The sequence below is a fragment of the Pseudophryne corroboree genome, chromosome 2, assembly GCF_028390025.1.
Source record: "Pseudophryne corroboree isolate aPseCor3 chromosome 2, aPseCor3.hap2, whole genome shotgun sequence".
Lineage (NCBI taxonomy): Eukaryota > Metazoa > Chordata > Amphibia > Anura > Myobatrachidae > Pseudophryne > Pseudophryne corroboree.
Genome location: NC_086445.1, coordinates 145,300,165 through 145,322,210, shown reverse-complemented (window position 1 = coordinate 145,322,210; position 22,046 = coordinate 145,300,165). Strand labels below are relative to the sequence as shown.

At 46.1% G+C, this 22,046-nt stretch overlaps 1 protein-coding gene across 1 annotated transcript in view; it reads right to left on the bottom strand.

The window, feature by feature from the left end:
* Nucleotides 1-9,141: 9,141 nt before the first annotated feature.
* Nucleotides 9,142-22,046, bottom strand: part of PDS5B (PDS5 cohesin associated factor B) — a 340,516-nt gene continuing 327,611 nt past the window's right edge. The window contains exons 33-34 of the mRNA XM_063951787.1: nt 12,285-12,405; nt 9,142-10,664 (exon numbers count right to left, since the gene is read on the bottom strand). Coding sequence (XP_063807857.1) covers nt 10,635-10,664; nt 12,285-12,405 — 151 coding nt within the window. The 3' untranslated portion in view covers nt 9,142-10,634. The remainder of the gene's footprint in view (nt 10,665-12,284; nt 12,406-22,046) is intronic.

Here is a 22,046-nt window from a genome sequence, read left to right as displayed (position 1 = left end):
ATATTGTTTCTGTGCAGGGCAAATACTGGCTGCTTTATAACTACACAGCAATTTAGATTTCAGTTTGAACACACCCCACCCAAATCTAACTCTGCAAATGTTGTATCTGCCACACCTGCACTGCACATGGGTTTTGACCATCTGCTAACAAATTTGCTGCTACAATCAGGTCTGAATTAGGCCCTATGGTGTAAGGAACATTTACTGCACAATACAGCAGGGCCGGCTCCAGGCATGTTCGAATAGAGCGGCCGCGCGGGGCGCCACCCTTAATGGGCGCCGCCATATTCCTGCCTGGAGCCAGCCCAGCCTGCAGCGATACCTGCCTTTAAACTGAACTGTTGTCTGTGGCTGTGCGGCGCCTGACGTCAGACGCCGCGCGCACACAACAGTTTCAGAAGAGTCCGCACAGCGCCCGCGCCCTCAGCAGTACTCCCCTTCCCAGCGCCGCAGGTATGGAGGGGGGCCCATATCTGCACTGTGGGATATCCGCACTGTGGGGGCATTTATGTATCTGGCACTGTAGGGGCATTTATGTATCTGGCACTGTAGGGGCATTTATGTATCTGGCACTGTAGGGGCATTTATGTATCTGGCACTGTAGGGGCATTTATGTATTTGGCACTGTGGGGACATAGCTGGCACTGCTGGGGGGCATGTCCTGTGTAGCTGGCACTGCTGGGGGGCATGTCCTGTGTAGCCTGCACTGCTGGGGGGCATGTCCTGTGTAGCTGGCACTGCTCGGTGCTCTGCCTGGTGCAAAGTGTATTAGCTGCACTACTGTGTGGTGTAACTATTATGTGTCCACGCACCTTCCCCACGAAGCAACGCCCCTAAATTTTTGCTGCGCACCTTCAGCGCGCACTGTCCATGCTTTAGCATGTAGATAGGGGAGCACCAAGCATTACAGTATGTACATCATTTTGCCCTTCTAACTTAAAAATGTGCCCTCCCTGTGATCAGCACCCTGCCCTAAAAAGTGAACACTATCATGTGTAGCTGGCACGGCTGGGGGGCATGTCATGTGTAGCTGGCACGGCTGGGGGGCATGTCATGTGTAGCTGGCACGGCTGGGGGGCATGTCATGTGTAGCTGGCACGGCTGCGGGGCATGTCATGTCTATCTGGCACTGCACATTATGTGTATCTGGCACTATACTGGAGGCATTATATGTATCTGACACTATACTGGAGACATTGTGTGTAAGGAACACTATTGTGGCCGTTATGTGTAAGGCTGCTAATTGTGTGCGTAGAGGGGGTGTGAAAATATATTTATAGTCTGATAATATGAAGTTATGAGGCCACGCCCACTTTTCCTGGAGCGTGCGCGCCTTCGGGTTGGGGGGGGGGGGGGGGGGGGGCGCTTTTACATTTTCTCGCTCAGTGTGTTAGTAGGCCTGGAGCCGGCCCTGCAATACAGTTAGGTAAGAATCCATTAGTATGCAACCCAAGGTGGTTTCCGCTTTTAATTTCAAAGAGAAAATCCAGAGACCTTAATATGTAAGCACTCAAATGCAGGGCCGTCTTCCTGCTCATGTCCTCCCCCTAGCACTATTCATATCACCAATGCTTTGCTACCTTGACACGTTCTTTCCTTCAGCAACTCTGAAATGGTTTGTTCGCCTATGGACATATGCCATCAAAAAAATAAGATTTTACTTACCGATAAATCTATTTCTCGGAGTCCGTAGTGGATGCTGGGGTTCCTGAAAGGACCATGGGGAATAGCGGCTCCGCAGGAGACAGGGCACAAAAAGTAAAGCTTTTTCAGATCAGGTGGTGTGCACTGGCTCCTCCCCCTATGACCCTCCTCCAGACTCCAGTTAGGTACTGTGCCCGGACGAGCGTACACAATAAGGGAGGATTTTGAATCCCGGGTAAGACTCATACCAGCCACACCAATCACACCGTACAACCTGTGATCTAAACCCAGTTAACAGTATGATAACAGCGGAGCCTCTGAAAGATGGCTTCCTTCAACAATAACCCGAATTAGTTAACAATAACTATGTACAATTTATGCAGATAATCCGCACTTGGGATGGGCGCCCAGCATCCACTACGGACTCCGAGAAATAGATTTATCGGTAAGTAAAATCTTATTTTCTCTATCGTCCTAGTGGATGCTGGGGTTCCTGAAAGGACCATGGGGATTATACCAAAGCTCCCAAACGGGCGGGAGAGTGCGGATGACTCTGCAGCACCGAATGAGAGAACTCCAGGTCCTCCTTAGCCAGAGTATCAAATTTGTAAAATTTTACAAACGTGTTCTCCCCTGACCACGTAGCTGCTCGGCAAAGTTGTAATGCCGAGACCCCTCGGGCAGCCGCCCAAGATGAGCCCACCTTCCTTGTGGAGTGGGCCTTTACAGATTTAGGCTGTGGCAGGCCTGCCACAGAATGTGCAAGTTGGATTGTGCTACAGATCCAACGAGCAATCGTCTGCTTAGACGCAGGAGCACCCATCTTGTTGGGTGCATACAATATAAACAACGAGTCAGATTTTCTGACTCCAGCTGTCCTTGCAATATATATTTTTAATGCTCTGACAACGTCCAGTAACTTGGAGTCCTCCAAGTCACTTGTAGCCGCAGGCACTACAATAGGCTGGTTCAGATGAAATGCTGACACCACCTTAGGGAGAAAATGCGGACGAGTCCGCAGTTCTGCCCTGTCCGAATGGAAAATCAGATATGGGCTTTTGTAAGATAAAGCTGCCAATTCTGATACTCTCCTGGCAGAAGCCAGGGCTAGAAGCATGGTCACTTTCCAAGTGAGATATTTCAAATCCACCTTATTTAGTGGTTCAAACCAATGAGATTTTAGAAAGTCCAAAACCACATTGAGATCCCACGGTGCCACTGGAGGCACCACAGGAGGCTGTATATGCAGCACTCCCTTAACAAAGGTCTGGACTTCAGGGACTGAAGCCAATTCTTTTTGAAAGAAAATCGACAGGGCCGAAATTTGAACCTTAATAGATCCCAATTTGAGACCCATAGACAATCCTGATTGCAGGAAATGTAGGAATCGACCCAGTTGAAATTCCTCCGTCGGAGCACTCCGATCTTCGCACCACGCAACATATTTTCGCCAAATTCGGTGATAATGTTGCACGGTTACTTCCTTCCTTGCTTTAATCAAAGTAGGAATGACTTCTTCCGGCATGCCTTTTTCCTTTAGGATCCGGCGTTCAACCGCCATGCCGTCAAACGCAGCTGCGGTAAGTCTTGAAACAGACAGGGACCCTGCTGAAGCAAGTCCCTCCTTAGAGGTAGAGGCCACGGATCTTCCGTGATCATCTCTTGAAGTTCCGGGTACCAAGTCCTTCTTGGCCAATCCGGAACCACTAGTATCGTTCTTACGCCTCTTTGCCGTATAATTCTCAATACTTTTGGTATGAGAGGCAGAGGAGGAAACACATACACCGACTGGTACACCCAAGGCGTTACCAGCGCGTCCACAGCTATTGCCTGCGGATCTCTTGACCTGGCGCAATACCTGTCCAGTTTTTTGTTGAGGCGAGACGCCATCATGTCCACCATTGGTCTTTCCCAACGGGTTACCAGCATGTGGAAGACTTCTGGATGAAGTCCCCACTCTCCCGGGTGAAGATCGTGTCTGCTGAGGAAGTCTGCTTCCCAGTTGTCCACTCCCGGGATGAACACTGCTGACAGTGCTATCACATGATTCTCTGCCCAGCGAAGAATCCTTGCAGCTTCTGCCATTGCACTCCTGCTTCTTGTGCCGCCCTGTCTGTTCACATGGGCGACTGCCGTGATGTTGTCCGACTGGATCAACACCGGTTTTCCCTGAAGCAGAGGTTCTGCCTGGCTTAGAGCATTGTATATTGCTCTTAGTTCCAGAATGTTTATGTGAAGAGACGTTTCCAGGCTCGTCCATACTCCCTGGAAGTTTCTTCCTTGTGTGACTGCTCCCCAGCCTCTCAGGCTGGCGTCCGTGGTCACCAGGATCCAATCCTGTATGCCGAATCTGCGGCCCTCCAATAGATGAGGACTCTGCAACCACCACAGAAGAGACACCCTTGTCCTTGGAGACAGGGTTATCCGTAGGTGCATCTGAAGATGCGACCCTGACCATTTGTCCAACAGATCCCTTTGGAAAATTCTTGCGTGGAATCTGCCGAATGGAATTGCTTCGTAAGAAGCCACCATTTTTCCCAGGACTCTTGTGCATTGATGTACAGACACCTTTCCTGGTTTTAGGAGGTTCCTGACAAGGTCGGATAACTCCTTGGCTTTTTCCTCCGGGAGAAAAACCTTTTTCTGAACCGTGTCCAGAATCATCCCTAGGAACAGCAGACGAGTTGTCGGCATTAACTGGGATTTTGGAATATTCAGAATCCACCCGTGCTGTTTTAGCACTTCTTGAGACAGTGCTAATCCCATCTCTAGCTGTTCTCTGGACCTCGCCCTTATTAGGAGATCGTCCAAGTATGGGATAATTAATATGCCTTTTCTTCGAAGAAGAATCATCATCTCGGCCATTACCTTTGTAAAGATCCGAGGTGCCGTGGACAATCCGAACGGCAGCGTCTGAAACTGATAGTGACAGTTTTGTACAACGAACCTGAGGTACCCCTGGTGTGAGGGGTAAATTGGAACGTGGAGATACGCATCCTTGATGTCCAAGGATACCATAAAGTCCCCCTCTTCCAGGTTCGCTATCACTGCTCTGAGTGACTCCATCTTGAACTTGAACTTCTTTATGTACAGGTTCAAGGACTTCAGATTTAGAATAGGCCTTACCGAGCCATCCGGCTTCGGTACCACAAAAAGAGTGGAATAATACCCCTTCCCTTGTTGTAGAAGAGGTACCTTGACTATCACCTGCTGAGAGTACAGCTTGTGAATGGCTTCCAAAACCGTCTCCCTTTCGGAGGGGGACGTTGGTAAAGCAGACTTCAGGAAACGGCGAGGTGGATCTGTCTCTAATTCCAACCTGTACCCTTGAGATATTATCTGCAGGATCCAGGGATCTACCTGCGAGTGAGCCCACTGCGCGCTGTAATTTTTGAGACGACCGCCCACCGTCCCCGAGTCCGCTTGAGAAGCCCCAGCGTCATGCTGAGGCTTTTGTAGAAGCCGGGGAGGGCTTCTGTTCCTGGGAAGGAGCTGCGTGTTGCTGTCTCTTCCCTCGACCTCTGCCTCGTGGCAGATATGAATAGCCCTTTGCTCTCTTATTTTTAAAGGAACGAAAGGGCTGCGGTTGAAAAGTCGGTGCCTTTTTCTGTTGGGGAGTGACTTGAGGTAGAAAGGTGGATTTCCCGGCTGTAGCCGTGGCCACCAAATCTGATAGACCGACTCCAAATAACTCCTCCCCTTTATACGGCAAAACTTCCATATGCCGTTTTGAATCCGCATCGCCTGTCCACTGTCGCGTCCATAAAGCTCTTCTGGCCGAAATGGACATAGCACTTACCCGTGATGCCAGTGTGCAGATATCCCTCTGTGCATCACGCATATAAAGAAATGCATCCTTTATTTGTTCTAACGACAGTAAAATATTGTCCCTGTCCAGGGTATCAATATTTTCAATCAGGGACTCTGACCAAACTACCCCAGCACTGCCCATCCAGGCAGTCGCTACAGCTGGTCGTAGTATAACACCTGCATGTGTGTATATACTTTTTTGGATATTTTCCATCCGCCTATCTGATGGATCTTTAAGTGCGGCCGTCTCAGGAGAGGGTAACGCCACTTGTTTAGATAAGCGTGTTAGCGCCTTGTCCACCCTAGGAGGTGTTTCCCAGCGCTCCCTAACCTCTGGCGGGAAAGGGTATAATGCCAATAATTTCTTTGAAATTATCAGCTTTTTATCAGGGGCAACCCACGCTTCATTACACACGTCATTTAATTCTTCTGATTCAGGAAAAACTATAGGTAGTTTTTTCATACCCCACATAATACCGTTTAGTGGTACCTGTAGTATCAGCTAAATGTAACGCCTCCTTCATTGCCAAAATCATATAACGTGTGGCCCTACTGGAAAATACGGTTGAATCGTCACCGTCACCACTGGAGTCAGTGTCTGCGTCTGGGTCTGTGTCGACCGACTGAGGCAAAGGGCGTTTCACAGCCCCTGACGGTGTTTGAGTCGCCTGGACAGGCACTAATTGATTGTCCGGCCGCCTCATGTCGTCAAACGACTGCTTTAGCGTGTTGACACTATCCCGTAGTTCCATAAATAAAGGCATCCATTCTGGTGTCGACTCCCTAGGGGGTGACATCCTCATATTTGGCAATTGCTCCGCCTCCACACCAATATCGTCCTCATACATGTCGACACACACGTACCGACACACAGCAGACACACAGGGAATGCTCCTAACGAAGACAGGACCCACTAGCCCTTTGGGGAGACAGAGGGAGAGTTTGCCAGCACACACCAAAAGCGCTATATATATATCAGGGATAGCCTTATAATAAGTGCTCCCTTATAGCTGTTTTGTTATATCAAAATATCGCCATAAATTTGCCCCCCCCTCTCTGTTTTACCCTGTTTCTGTAGTGCAGTGCAGGGGAGAGACTTGGGAGCCGTCCTGACCAGCGGAGCTGTGAGAGGAAATGGCGCCGTGTGCTGAGGAGATAGGCCCCGCCCCTTTTCTGGCGGGCTCGTCTCCCGCTATTTAGAAAAATCAGGCAGGGGTTAAATATCTCCATATAGCCTCTAGGGGCTATATGTGAGGTATTTTTAGCCTTTATAGGTATTCATTTGCCTCCCAGGGCGCCCCCCTCCCAGCGCCCTGCACCCTCAGTGACTGCCGTGTGAAGTGTGCTGAGAGGAAAATGGCGCACAGCTGCAGTGCTGTGCGCTACCTTTAGAAGACTGCAGGAGTCTTCAGCCGCCGATTCTGGACCTCTTCTGACTTCAGCATCTGCAAGGGGGCCGGCGGCGCGGCTCCGGTGACCATCCAGGCTGTACCTGTGATCGTCCCTCTGGAGCTTGATGTCCAGTAGCCAAGAAGCCAATCCATCCTGCACGCAGGTGAGTTGACTCCTTCTCCCCTCAGTCCCTCGCTGCAGTGATCCTGTTGCCAGCAGGAATCACTGTAAAATAAAAAACCTAGCTAAACTTTGTCTAAGCAGCTCTTTAGGAGAGCCACCTAGATTGCACCCTTCTCGGCCGGGCACAAAAATCTAACTGGAGTCTGGAGGAGGGTCATAGGGGGAGGAGCCAGTGCACACCACCTGATCTGAAAAAGCTTTACTTTTTGTGCCCTGTCTCCTGCGGAGCCGCTATTCCCCATGGTCCTTTCAGGAACCCCAGCATCCACTAGGACGATAGAGAAATAAGTAAGTCAAGGATGTCATTGTGCTGACTTACAAGTGGAAAGAATGTAAAATACATTTACATAAACAGTGGTAACCTTCCGGTTATGCAGCAGTCAGCAGACAATCACCATAACCACACACTCCACAAAACTATGCCTGCCACACCAAGCTAATCTTCCTAATGGTGTTGCAACTCCATTTTACCGAAGTGGTAGCATATCATATGTGGGTAACCATTTTTTTTTTTTTCAAAAGCGAGCACATTAAATCTTGGGACCTAAAATTTTGACATACAACAAACCTTATACTGTAACTCACATATAAATACACACTAGCTGAACGTCTTGCTTCCCTATGGAAAATCAAGTATAATGCCAATCTTTGCCAGGCCGCACCTCCGGACAGGCCTTCCTCCGACTGATGCTGTCAAAAGCCTGGCGCTGAGGAGAATAATCCGCCTCTGATGCTGCCCTGCTCAGTGCTGTAAATGCTGGGACGACAGGCCAAGCTCCGCCTGCTGTATGTTAAATGTGTAAGGTTTGCAGGTATAGGCAGACTATTCCAAAGGGCCCTAGGTCTCCTTGCTTAGCTTCTCGCTCTCCTTAGGGATCCTCCTTTGAGGTAAAAAAGGTGAACATTTTCACACAACACTTAAGTTCACTTGGAGAGCTGTCGGTACCCTTTATACAACAGATATGCAGTGGCCGACTATCAAGCTTTCTTTTAATGCATTTAACCACTTGCCTGGCATGATCACATCCGATGCGACCATACCAGCAAGTGCTTTACCTGACCTGGTCACACAGGATGCGACCAGTCAGATAAACCGTGTTAGCAGCTGCAGGGAAGGGAAACTTCCCTCCGCTGCTGCTCTCAGATGGACCGGTAAGGTGCCTCTGCCTCCCCTGCACCCTCCCACCAGTGTTGCCGATCACTGATGATTGGTTAGCACGGCAGGGAAGTGTATAATTCGCCACTGTTACTACTATACGAGATACCATACATTATTTACAAGTCCTGACTACTGTATCTAGCTTTGAGAACAAAAAATAAAAAAACATTGCTCTGAACATTTTAACTTTCTCTCGGGGAGGTGGGATAGTCAATTAGCTGGGGGACTACACAATTAGCAGGCTGCAGTCAACAGGGATTTCTTTTTGGGTCTGAACAAGTCTCAAAAAAAAAATCTCCGATATATAGCCGGTTATTGGGTGCCTGAACAATGTTAACTCATAGAATCAGAGATAAGTTCCTGGACCTGTGTGTTAACACCAATAACGGGGTAATTTACCAGGCCAGAAAAAAGGGCTCTAACTGAATATCCCCAGGCATTAAAGCCCAAGGCTACCACCATTTTTCACATCTGCACAGGTAGGTCTGCTCATGAAAAAAGGAAGATAAGGAGGCATGGGTTTGGCTTAAGACCCTGCAGTCTTGAATTGGTTAAAAATTTAAAGACAGGACTTTTCTTATTTATATAGTGTTACTCAGATTATACTATTAATGGAAGACTTTTAAAAACTGCATGACAAATACGCTTTAAAAGGCCACTGCATTTAGGAAAAGACATTTAAACACAGCCAGGCAACTATGATATTTCAGTCAGCATCCAGAAGAAGTCCATTCACAGCAGCCATGACAGTTTTCCAGCAAAATACCTGAAAATAACTCGGTTGATGGTGAGAGCATGCTTTTAAGAGAAGCTCTATAAACATTTACTTTAATTAAACAATGTTTGCTTATGCTTAAAGATGTATTTGCTACATCATTCAAACACCACATGAAATATAAAATACATTTCTCATTCAAGTCCTAGAAAGGAACATAGTTCTCACACACGTAAGATATTATACAGCCATTTCATTAAAAAAATGTTGAATTATACACAATATATAAACACAATGGATACCTAGAAGTAAAATACAACGTTGTTCAACATTTGCAGTTACAGTTCTACTGTGTAATGCAACATCTCCTTAAAGGGAACAAAACCTTGAAGTTAACCAGATGAATTTCAAGATGTACAGTGCTGTTAAGATGTCCATGATATATAGGCTGGGATTATAGTCCAATACTGGTAATTGGTTAACAGGGTAAATGAAATAGAAAAACATTACATTACACTCACAAGATTCTTAAGTTTCCTGAAATGGGACTTGTGTTATGCCAAGCAACAAGGCTTTACAATTCATACTGTGGGTTTCCCAGTTGGCACAGTTAAAGATGAGAGGCAGCTTTGTAGTAGCAATTATTTATAAAACGTACATCAGATCCCCAACCCCATCATACACATGCAAGCGCTAAAAGAAAAAAACAATAAAAAGGCTAAAGCCTGTTATTCTTGCACAAAAATTCGACTACATTGCATCTTTATAGCTTCATTTATATTGCCGTAACACCATACATTTAATATCTTTATATAAAATATTTTCACATCCTTAACACTTTCTTTAATTGATCAAATGTGCAGCCAAATTCATGCGCACTTACTACAGTCGGGACAAATCTCTAAACGCAATGTGGGAGAGGGGGACGAAACAAAACCCTTTAGAAATGTATTGATGAAGTGAATTACTTGAAACTAGAGAAGAGAAGATAGGCAGCGTCTTTAATTCATTATTTTCATAGCGCAAACACTTTATAAAACGTTTTAAATCATCTTTCTTACAATTTTGCAATGCCACACGACAGCCACCCGGGTCTGGCAACAACAGAGGTTAAAAATGACAGCATTCCCAGAGGGCCACACTTCTATCCTGCTGGACAACGGATACTCAGGGGCAAAAAATTAAATAAAAAACAAAACACAACACGCAAAAATAAAATAAAAAAAGTAAGGAGAGCACCACGAAGACCAAAATGTGCTCTAATGGCTACAAAAACATTACATTATTGAAAGTGTAAAGACCATTTATGACAGTTTTTAAAATTTTTCTTTTTCACAGTAAAATGTCAAGGAGATTACAGCACACACAATGGCAAATATTGCTTCATTTTCATCTGTCATATTGGAAAATCTGATGGCTATCTGCTTAATGTCAGTTTAAAGTTGCAAAATAAAAGCTATACAAGCACTGTATGATGCATTTAAAATAAAATAAAAAACAAACAGAAAAAAAAGGTATTTACATTTTTCAGGTCTACGTGTCCAGCGCACATTACAAACCACACAACTACCCACAGCTAATGATAAACAATTGTGGCTGCAGTTGCAGGGGTATGAGTCTATTCTTGTTGTCCGTGCATGTCCCAGTTTCTGCACAGCCTCAGTCCTAGGCTGCTGTAAAAGAGACATTTCATGTATTCCTCCTCACGTCAGGTAATCGCCGAATGATTTCTCATCGTTTGTTTGCAGACCAGCGCCGTGCCTGCAAATAAATTAAACTTTAATAATGTGTATTTTTTTTTCTTTTCTTCCAAATACTCCTTTTCTGCACCCTTGTGCAATCCATGCACAGGAATAAGCATGTTCAATGAAATAGTGGGAAAAATATTTATTTGAGCAATGAAAGGACAATGACAGACCAAAACTTTAAGTTGTTGGAGACTGGGACAACTACTGTAGCTTCTGTACCAAACACTCAGAGGCTGCATGGTGCAGTGCTGGCCATATGGGGGAACCAAGGAGCTGAAATAGGGAGATGCAGCTTTACATGAAGTGTTTTACTTTTACCACTTCATTATTTTTGAAGATCATCAATATAATTATTCAGTGTAAAAGCCGTCTACATTTGTGTCTGAAGTCTCATGTAGTATTCTAGTTCCCCCTTAACGACATTAAAAAGGGAAATGGGTGCAGGTGTGACCCAAATGATTATTAAGCTGTGTTTCTTTCTACTCTGAAGTAAATACATCATGGACAAGCAGGATGTTTCTGTGCTACAGTCATTAAATAAGGAGCTTGCAACACTTTCATGAAAAGGATGTACTGTACTGTATCTCAGCAAAAAAATTGCAGCTACCATACTCCACATTCATACATACAGTCTAAAGCTGGATACACACTGAGCAATATATTGGATGGGCAAATGAACGGCCGATATATGGCAGAGGGTGTGTACCCATGTCTGTGAATTAAGTAATTCACAGAAATATTGCACAGCCGATGGAGGATATATCTACAGATATGTTGGCGTATCTAGCGGTGTGTGCGGGCAGTCGTACACTTGCTACGGGGCCCGCCGGCGACTGACATCTCAACTGGGCAGGCACATTTAAATGCCTGCCCAGTTGTGACGTCAGGCACAACACTTCAGGCGGACGACTGGTATGTGTATGCACGTACTAACCGATACATTGTCAGATCGGCAGCCAGGTAAGTACCCAGCTTAACACACTAAAAGACATTCAAGCAAAGGGGTCATAGTGAGTATATATATATATATATATATATATATATACACATATATATATATATATATATGCGCGGAAGAAACTAATAGTTAAACTCAGAATAGTGGTTTGTTTAAATGTATGCTGACATGCAGAACCAGGACTGTGTCCTTCGGTTTATACTCTCATATTCTCAGCAAAGATTTGTATGTGTGTGCTGCAGGTGCAAAGATATACAAACGCTGCAATAGAATGATGCTACTTGTACTTTCTCACATACAGTGAGCAAAGTTTTTTTAATATTTGGCAAGTATAAGTAGAAAAGTCTAGAAATATTAATATTAGGGTATGCTGCCCCCTGCTGCTAATACAAGTCAGAGCTTATAGTGTGTATGTGAAATTGATAACATTCTTGACAAAAATGTACGAATGCTCTGAATAGGATATGATGCTTGTTCAAAAAGGTATATAAAACACTTACACTTAATAATAGGACAGGTTTGTGTATGTGTTCACTAACTCACCGGCCGTAATAACCTTTTCTTTTACAGATAACCTGGCTATGTGACAACTTGCCGTTATCTCAGCGTACTAAGCTTATAAAGATCCAACGTCAGCCGTGTCACAAGGAAATGTTCGACATGGGGTGAACTTACAGGTAAAGGAGCAATTTCTTCCTCTTCTTCTCTGGAGACATCACTAAGAGCCAGGCTGTTCTCCATCTCCTCGTCTGAGTCCGGTTCTTTACTGACTGCCTTTCTTGGCCGCCCTACATTACTAAACACAGAATATCATATCAGCAATCAAGTTATCTGTCACTTGTAAAAGTATATTTCAAACCACGTCACACAATGGGTTGTATTTAGAGTTGCATACGTGCCAGCAGTAATTACACTCACACTGTGTGCAGAGATAAATGAAGATATTCATATCTCATATGCAGAGGTGTGACCACACCACACCCATCCATATGCATGCAATTGCATAAATCTCTGGAATCAGATGGATCTCCGCATACACAAATCTCCGCACAGCTCTCTATTCCCTCTACATGCCCTCACTAAACCTAGCCTCTAGCATCCAGTCACGCCTCTTGGGCACAGTGGAGAGATGTGCAAGACTCTGAATACCCGTAGATAGGTTTAGAAAATCCGCCTCCCAATTGTGAACGCCGGGAATGAACACCGTCAACAGAGCAGTAAGGTACTGCTCCACCCAGCGAATAACGGGCCTGGCGAATTCCGCCCTGGTGGTTTATGTAGACAACAGCAGTCATGTTGTCCGACTGCATCTTGACTGGACAGCCCTGGAGGAGAGGTTGAGCCATGCACAGAACCCTGTACACCGCCCTGGGCTCCAGGATAATGATCAGAAGCTGGCACTCCTGAGATGTCCACTGGCCCTGGAACACTCGTTAACAAGACACTGCCCCAACCCCTGAAGACTTGCATCAATACTGAGTAGGACCTAGATCCAAAGTGGACGGCCCTTGTCCAGGTGGTACCGGTGGAGCCACAACAGCGAGTTGCGAACCTCCTGAAAGAGGGATATTGTCTGAGCCTTGATGTGCAGGTGCGATTTTGATCCACCAGGTAAGCACATTCAGTTGCAAAGGGCGAGTGTGGAACTAGGCATACTCCACCATTACGGAATGTGGAGACCAGAGTCCCCAGGCTCCGCATGTAAGCACGTATGGACACAAAGACTGAGGAATGTGCAAACTATGGATTGCAGGGCCGAAGTTTGTCCTCTGGGAGAAAGACCCATTGAAGTTAGGAATCCCAAGTACAACATCTGCCAAGAATGTGTTAACTATGACTTGTGCCATCCATCTGTGTGTCTGCAAAAGCACCATCATCAGTGGAATATGTCCAGTTAAAAGCTCCAACAATTGTGAAAGACAGGGAATCTAGGTAAAGACCTGCGGTGCTGTGGACAGTCCAAACAGTAACGCCTGAAATTGGTAATGATCGGACTGTATTGCAAACGAGAGAAATATACGTTATGGTAAGAACTTACCGTTGATAACGGTATTTCTCCTAAGCCCACAGGTTCCACAGGATAACATTGGGATATGATGAAGCGACAGCGGATTTGCACCAATCGGTCAAAGCTTTTCGGCCTCCCAGCATGCAACGGGCACATCCATATATCCCCGCCTCCTGGCTCAGGCAAATCAGTTGTATTTCCAAAGCTCAAGGCAGGAGCATCATAGATAGCCCTAATCAGGCGAGAAGAACAAACAACACACCCTTCCGTACAAGAAGGAAGAGGTTAGTGAGTAAAAGGATCCTCAAATCAGGTGCGTCAGGGTGGGATCCCTGAGGAACCTGTGGATTTAGGAGAAATACCGTTATCAACGGTAAGTTCTTACCAAAACGTATATTTCTCCGGCAGGATCCACATGTTATCCACAGGATAACATTGGGATTTTCCAAAGCATTTAAGTGGTGGGGACGCTCCTGATTGGACAGGAGAATCCTTCGCCCGATTTCAGCGTCGTGAGAGGCAAAAGGTATCAATGGCATAATGTCTAATGAATGTGTTAATGGAAGACCATGTGGCTGCCTTACATATTTGTTCTGCTGAAGCACCACTTAGTGCTGCCCATGATGGACATACCTTACGAGCAGAGTGAGCAGAGACATTAGTTGGAACAGGGAGCTCAGCTTGAGAATATACTTCTGAAATAGTCATCCAAAGCCACCTTGCCAGTGTGCGCTTATCAGCAGGCCATCCTCTCTTGTGAAATTGGTAGAGAATGAAGAGAGAGAATCTGTCTTTCTGATGGCACTGGTACAATCCGCGTAGATCCTTAAGGCACGGACCGTGTCCAGCGATGCATCTCCCGCAGAAAGGCCCGGTACCTGAAAAGCCGGGACTACAATTTCTACGTTAAGGTGGAATTTAGACACCACCTTAGGAAGATACCCAGATCTAATTCTGAGAACTGCTTTATCTGCATAAAAAAAAAAAAAACAGAAATGGGAAAAGACATGACAATGTACCTAAATCTGACACTCTTCTAGCCGACGCCATGGCCAGTAGAAAGAGAACTTAAGCTGTCAACAATTTAAGATCCACTTTATTAAGTGGTTCAAATGGGGCAACTTGAAAGGCCTTTAGGACTAAATTTAAGTCCCAAGGCACTGTAGGAGGAACAAAAGGAGGTTGAATGCGCAGCATTCCCTGGAAAAAAGTACGAACATCCTGTAAGTTGGCAATTTTCTTTTGGAACCATACAGTCAATGCTGACACTTGCACTCTCAAGGAAGCCACCTTCAAACCTTTATCCATTCCTGCCTGAAGGAATGCTAAGACCCTGAAAGACTTATCTACAGCCACACCACACTAGATACGCCCAATCTGGATGGGAAACCACCTGGGAATACAAGGTGCTGTAGGTAACTGAGCAGTAGTACCCAACGTAGGACTGCAGCAAAGAAGGCTAATAAGATATTAGCATGCATACAACGGGGAATTGATGCTAGGGACGAGAGTATTATACTCCCGTTATATAAATCACTTGTGAGGCCACACCTTGAATACTGTGTACAATTCTGGGCACCTTACTACAAAAAGGATATCCTGGAGCTAGAAAAGGATCAAAGGCGGGCGACCAAACTAATTAAGGGTATGGAGACGCTGGAATACGAGGAAAGGCTTGCAAGACTAGGCATGTTTACACTGGAAAAGAGGAGATTAAGAGGGGACATGATCAACATTTACAAATATATAAGGGGACAATATACAGATCTTGCGCAGGACCTGTTTTTGGTTAGATCAACACAGAGAACTCGTAGACACTCGCTCAGGTTAGAGGAGAGGAGATTCCGCACAATACGGCGTAAAGGCTTTTTTACGGTAAGGACGATACGTGTTTAGAATTCCCTGCCTAAGGGAGTTGTAATGGCTGACTCAGTCAACACCTTTAAGAATGGGTTAGATAAATTCCTAATGGATAAGGCTATCCAGGGTTACGGGGCATAGTCACGCACTATGGTTATTATAAAAAAAGAGGGGTAAAACGTAACGGCAGTCATCAACTTTAGTCAAAATTTTATACAAAATAATCATGCATAGGAGACCACAAATAGGTTGAACTCGATGGACAATTGTCTTTTTTCAACCTTAGATACTATGTTACTTAGGGTCCATTTTCCGTTCACTGCACCAATAAATATAGGTTTCCCATATTCGGTGGTAAGTGCGAGCTGAGGAAGGTTTCCTTGCTCTGAGCATTGTTTGAATTACCTGTTGTGAGAATCCTCTTGACTTCAGGATAGAGGTTTCAAGAGCTACGCTGTCAAAGACAGTCGATCCAGATGTCTGTGATAACAAGGACCCAGCATCAGTAGATCTGGACGTTGAGGGAGCAGGAGTGAAGCATCCATCGACATTCTCTGCAGATCTGTGTAACAATGCCTTCTGGGCCAAGCCAGAGCTATTCGTATCACGGCACCCTTTCCTTGCTTTATCTTTCTCACCACCCTGGGTAAGAGGGTGATTGGAGGAAACGCATAAGCCGGATGAAAGTCCCATCTCACCAACGGGGCATCCACAAACACCGCTCTGGGATCCTTTGTTCTTGACCCGTATGCGAGAACTTTGTTGTTCTGACGGGACGCCATGGGATCTCTCTCTGGCAACCCCCACTTGTCTACTAGAGTCTGGAAGAGCTCCGGGTGTAGAGCCCATTCACTTGCCTGAATGGCGTGTTAACTGAAAATATACGCTTCCCAGTTTAGCACTCCTGGAACAAACACTGCGGACAAGGCTGGATGATGGAGTTCTGCCCACTTTAGTATGCGACTTACCTCCATCGCTTTTCGGCTGCGAGTTCCTCCCTGATGGTTGAGGTACGCTGCTCCCGTCGCATTGTCCGAGCGGATTTGAACTGTTTTTTCCCGAAGAATGTCCTTTGCCAGAATCAGTGCCACGTATATACCCCGAAGTTCCAATATATTTATTGGCAGGCAACCTTCTTCCTTGGTCCATTGCCCCTGGAAACACAACCTACCTGACACTGCTCTCCAGCCCTGGAGACTGGAATCTGTTGTCAGAATTTCCCAAGCTGATATCCAAAAGGGTCTCCCTTTGTCCAGATGGGATGTCTGTAGCCACCAGGCTAATAACCTTCTTACTTCTATCGTAAGAACCATAGTCTGCGTTTTTATCGTCTGATGCAACTCATTCCATTTGGCAAGAATCAGATGCTGCAGAGGCCTCGACTGGAACTGTGCATACTCCATGTCGAATGTTGACACCATCAATCCCATTACACGCATTGCTGCGTGAATGGATACCTTTTGACAGTGTAGCAAGTCCTGAATCCTTGACTGAACCATGGATATCTTGTTCAGAGGTAAAATAACCCTCTGAAGACTTGAATCCAGTAAAGCCCCCCAAGTGAGTGATCCGCTGTGACGGAACCAGAGACGATTTTGCCCAATTTATGAGCCACCCGTGCCTTTGCAGACACTTTATTGTCTGTTGCAGATGACATAGGAGCAAGTCCTGCGACTATGCCAGGATTAAAAGATCTTATCCCCTGCTGGCGGAGATAAGCTGCCATTACGACCATAATCCTGGTAAATACTCTGGAGGCTGTGACTAACCGAAAAGGTAGGGCCTGGAACTGAAAATGCTGTTGGAGGATAGCGAACCTGAGATAACACTGATGGGACAGTGCTATGGGAACATGTAGGTAAGCATCCTGTATATCCAGGGATACCATATAATCCCCTGGCTCCATGGCCAAAATGATGGAACATAAAGTCTCCATGTGAAACAGAGGTACCCAAATGTATTTGTTCAGCCCTTTGAGACTGAGAATTGGCTGAAATGACCCAATTGGTTTCTGAACTAGAAATAGGTTGGAGTAAAAATCCTGTCCTCGTTGTGCAGGAAGAACTGGAATGACTACTCCTGACTGAAGCAATTTCTGAACTGCCTCTTACAAAGCCCTGGCCTACATCTCTACCTGAGATGGGCTGGTACAAAAAAACCTTTGAGGAGGGTGCTACTTGAAGGCATAAGCATAACCAAGTGATACCGCTTCCTGCACCCAGGCATCTGTTGTAGACTGCTGCCAGCTCAGAGCAAACTGAAGAAGTCGACCCCCCACCCTGGGATCCCCCAGGTGGAGGCCCGCACCATCAGGCTGATGGCTTATTATCTGTTTTCCCAACCGGTCCTCTGGTAGCCCAATGCTTTTTAGTCTTACCAGACTTGTTGTATTGGGACTGCTTGCCATCACTTTTTCCTTTAGCTTTTCCTTGAGACCGAAAGGGCCGAAAAGTCGGAACTTTAGGTTTGAAATTGTATGTGGAAGGAAACTTTACCTTCTTGGAGTCTGTTTCTGACTCCAAAATATCTGTCCATTCTTTATCAAAAAGAATATCTCCAGAAAAAGGCAGAGATTCCAAAACCTTCTTAGATTCTGAATCAGTTTTCCACGTACGTAGCCAAACTGCTCTGCGAGCAGCTATTGTTGAAGCTGATGCCCTGGAGGCAATATTACCCATATCCAATGCTGCTTCTTCCAAGAACATTGCAGCCTGTTTTAAATGTACTATATGGGATTTTTGCTCTCTAGATGCTATTGAAAAATCCCCCTCCAATGCATCAGCCCAGGCAGTCACTGCCTTTGCCATCCAAGCTGAAGCCATGGCTGGCCTTATGACTGCCGCAGACAGGGAAAAAATGTTTTTTAAAAACCATCCAATCTCCTATCCGTGACATCATTTAATGATGTTGAAGGCAAAGGTAATGTAGATTTTCGCACTAATCGAATCACATGCATATCTACTCTAGGAGCCACCTCCCTTTTTAAACAATCCCCAGCTGGAAGAGGATAACTGGAATTCCATTTCTTAGGACTTCTAAACTTCTTATTGGGCGTAGCCCAAGCCTCTTCCATGATTTCCGTCAGCTGATCTGGCCCTGGAAACTCAGTTTTAAATGTTTTGGGACGTTTAAACACAGGTGCCTTGGTTTTTAACACAGGCTCTGCTGAATCCTCTAAGGATAGAATGGCTTTCATTGCTTTAATTAACTCAGCTATATCCACTGAGCTGAGACCTTCCTCCTACTCTTCGTATGCCGAAGTAGAATTTATTGAGCTTTCATCCTCCGATGAATCCTCATCTGAAACATGTGTAGCCTGTGAGTATGAAGATTTACTTACCACTGGCTTATCAGCCTGTTTCTTTTGAGAGGCTGCTGCTGGAAGTGATAAACCGCAGGCAGGAAGCTGCATGTAAGGGTTAATCATGTAACCTATCCCTGGTAAAGGAGTTGGAGGAATTATCCGTTCAGCTATACTGGGTAACATCTGTGCAAACATAGCCCAAGGTGGATCAACCTGCACCTGAATCTGCCTTGTATTTTTCAAGAGACCCTGGTGAAAGCTAAAACAATTTGCATACAAGCCATCCTGAACCAGATCCTGAGAGGTTAACACAGCTTTGCAAGACAAACATGATATGAGTGTTAATGTTGCTGTGAGTGTATCTTCCTATCTATCTGATAGACTCCCTGAGGAAGACCTAGAAAGGTCGACACGCATAGGAGATAATAGGACACCTTTTCAAACAGACTGCCTTAATTATATTCAACACAGCAGAGCTCTCTATCCCTGGACACATTCATCACCCACGGCGCTGAAGACTGCTGAGGAACAGGAACAGGTCACGTGACCGCGAGGTACAGGAAAGTGAAAATGAAACCGGACGAAAAGCTGCAAGACTGACAAGGAAGCAAGGTGACAGCGGAAGTCGGGAATCGAACACAGAAGAACGAGGTAAGGGCTCTGTAAGTGGGGAGGTGCACTGCGGACAGTCCCGTTCCGGGTCTCAAAGTCAGTGACACTTTCCCCCCCAGAGACACAACCGCACTCCTCGGATCCGGCCAGCGGCAGACGCCTGTCCACACGGGCGCCTTCCGCAGCCATAGACCGAGTTAGAGAGCAGCGAGTCCAGAGCCAGTAATTACCTATCTCCTGCAACTCATCCCTCCCGCAGCGCCACCCGGGGTACCCCTTCATTTGCTAGCACCGTCGGAAGATCACCTCACCCCCCCTCCCTCTCAAGACAGGATCAAGCTGCTGCAACAGACTCTTTGACCGTGACCCCTACATATTACTGAATGAGCTCCTCTGGGACTGTGTTGTATATGCCCCTCCACACATTGTGGTAGAAGTTTGAGCACAATTAAACGAGGTGGGATGCCACACTCTAATGTACTGGACTGCGGACCAAAATATACATATGTATAGATTTTTTTCATATACATATATATATATATATATACACACTCTTTCATCAATGCATTAATTTTCTATTTTTTCACATCTTTTTCCATTTATTCTCTCTTTCTGTCATTGTGTTTTAGAATAAATACACTTATTCTTCATATATACAGTGTATACTTGTTATTTAGTATTACAACCATTACCACCACATATTCAGGCGCAATTGTGTACCCTTATGTTATATACATTTCAAGTATGTAGGAGAACATATTACTGAATCATGTTTAAACAGATCTATCGTATTCGGATGCATAGCGAAAGAAACCACAGTAATAGTATACAGACTCATATGCAATAGGCACTGATGTAACTATTCGTATGCAAAAAGGTAGATACAGACTTAGTGCTGTATTACCCGTACTCAGTAGAGTGGGATACAGGAAGACTCACCTTGCTTCCAGGACCGATCAATACGTTTGCGAATGCTGAGTGGATCCAGACGCTACTAGTGTACACTGCTGCTCCATGAACCTATAGTGAACACAGATGTTCAGTGAACACAGCCGTACTAGTCACACAGCCGCCTATGCTGTGACTGGGTGGCCTTCGCGTACAGCGTCTGAGAAGCAGGAAAACCGTTCATGGCAGGAGACTCGGAGTAAACTGGTCATGAACCGGGGGGAGGGGCGACCAGGAGCGTCCGACTACACACTGCTGACATCAACCCTAGGGATTGCGGCCTCATACTATTCCTGGAGCCTATGATCCCCTAAGGCCTAGCGCTGGTGCACCCGAGGTGGCAGCCGCGCCAGCGACAGTTTGGTAGTCTCCTCCCAAAACAGTGCGGCTGTGTCCATATTCCCCTTCTAAGCGGAACTGATGCCTTACCTTCTCCCCATGCTCCGGCCACAGCCTGGTAACGTCTGCTGGACCTGCTAGTATATCCGACACAGACGCCCCCTCGTAACAGCACTGTACTCACGGGTAAGTGTTGGCGGAGAGTTGTTGGAGCAACTCTTTCTAAGGTACGTATAAGATGCTTTTTAGAAAGATCACTCAAGAAAAAATAGCAAAACTATAAAAATAAATTAAGAAAGCTTAGGGCTGTTAAAAACCAGCAGCCCGGCAGGTCCGGCTCCTGCTGCAACAAAAAACTGATTTGCCTGAGCCAGGAAGCAGAGACATATGGACGGGCTCGCTGTATGCTGGGAGGCCGAAAAGCTTTGACCGATTGGTGCAAATCCGCTGTCGCTTCATCATATCCCAATGTTATCCTGTGGATAATCTGTGGACCCTGCCGGAGAAAATGCTGATAAATGGCATGGATGAGGATGTATAAATACACATCCAGGATGTGCAATGAAGCCATAAAGTCCCCAGGCTCCTTAGCCAGGATAATGGACTCCATGCAACACCTGGGACTACAGATACTAGTTCAGCGCCTTTAGCTTGAGAATAGGTCGTAATGAGCCGGACGGCTTCTGAACCAGAAAGAAATTTGCAGAAAATCCCAAACCCCTCTCAGACTGGGTGCCTGGAAAGATGACTTGGGAGGCCAGAAGAGAGTGAATAGACCCCCCCCCCCTCCCCCCCCACCGGAGGGCTTCTGCTTTTTCCACATCCTCTGGGAATCCAGTGAAGAGCCACAATGAAGGTCGCTTCCAAAAGTTAGTGCGTATCCTTGAGAGTTAACGTCTCTGACCCACGGGTCCATCGTGGTACCCATCCAAACTGAGGTGAAAGACCGAAGCAGACTTCCCACCCAGGGATGCCCCAGGTGGAGTCCCGCCCTGTCATATAGCTGGCTTGGAAGCAGGCTGTCTGGTTACCCAGGATTGCTTACCACGGGGCTTAGATCCCTTTGAGGATGCACCCTGGAATCGAGCTGAATCCTGCCCTCTGGCTGTCCCCCGTGGACGAAAGGAACGAAAAACAGAGGATCTCGCTTTGGGAAGCGCTGCCGAGTGCAGTAAGGCAGTCTTAGACGCAGCCAAAATGGTGATTAACTTGTCCAAGTCCTCGCCAAAGAGGATATCCCCTGAAAATGGTAGTGCCTCTTAAGGCCTTCTTAGAGTTTGCATCCACTCGCCAGGAGCACAGCTAAAGGGTGTAGTATGTTATGCCGGCGGTCAGGCTCTCGACCGCAGGCATACCGACAGCTAGG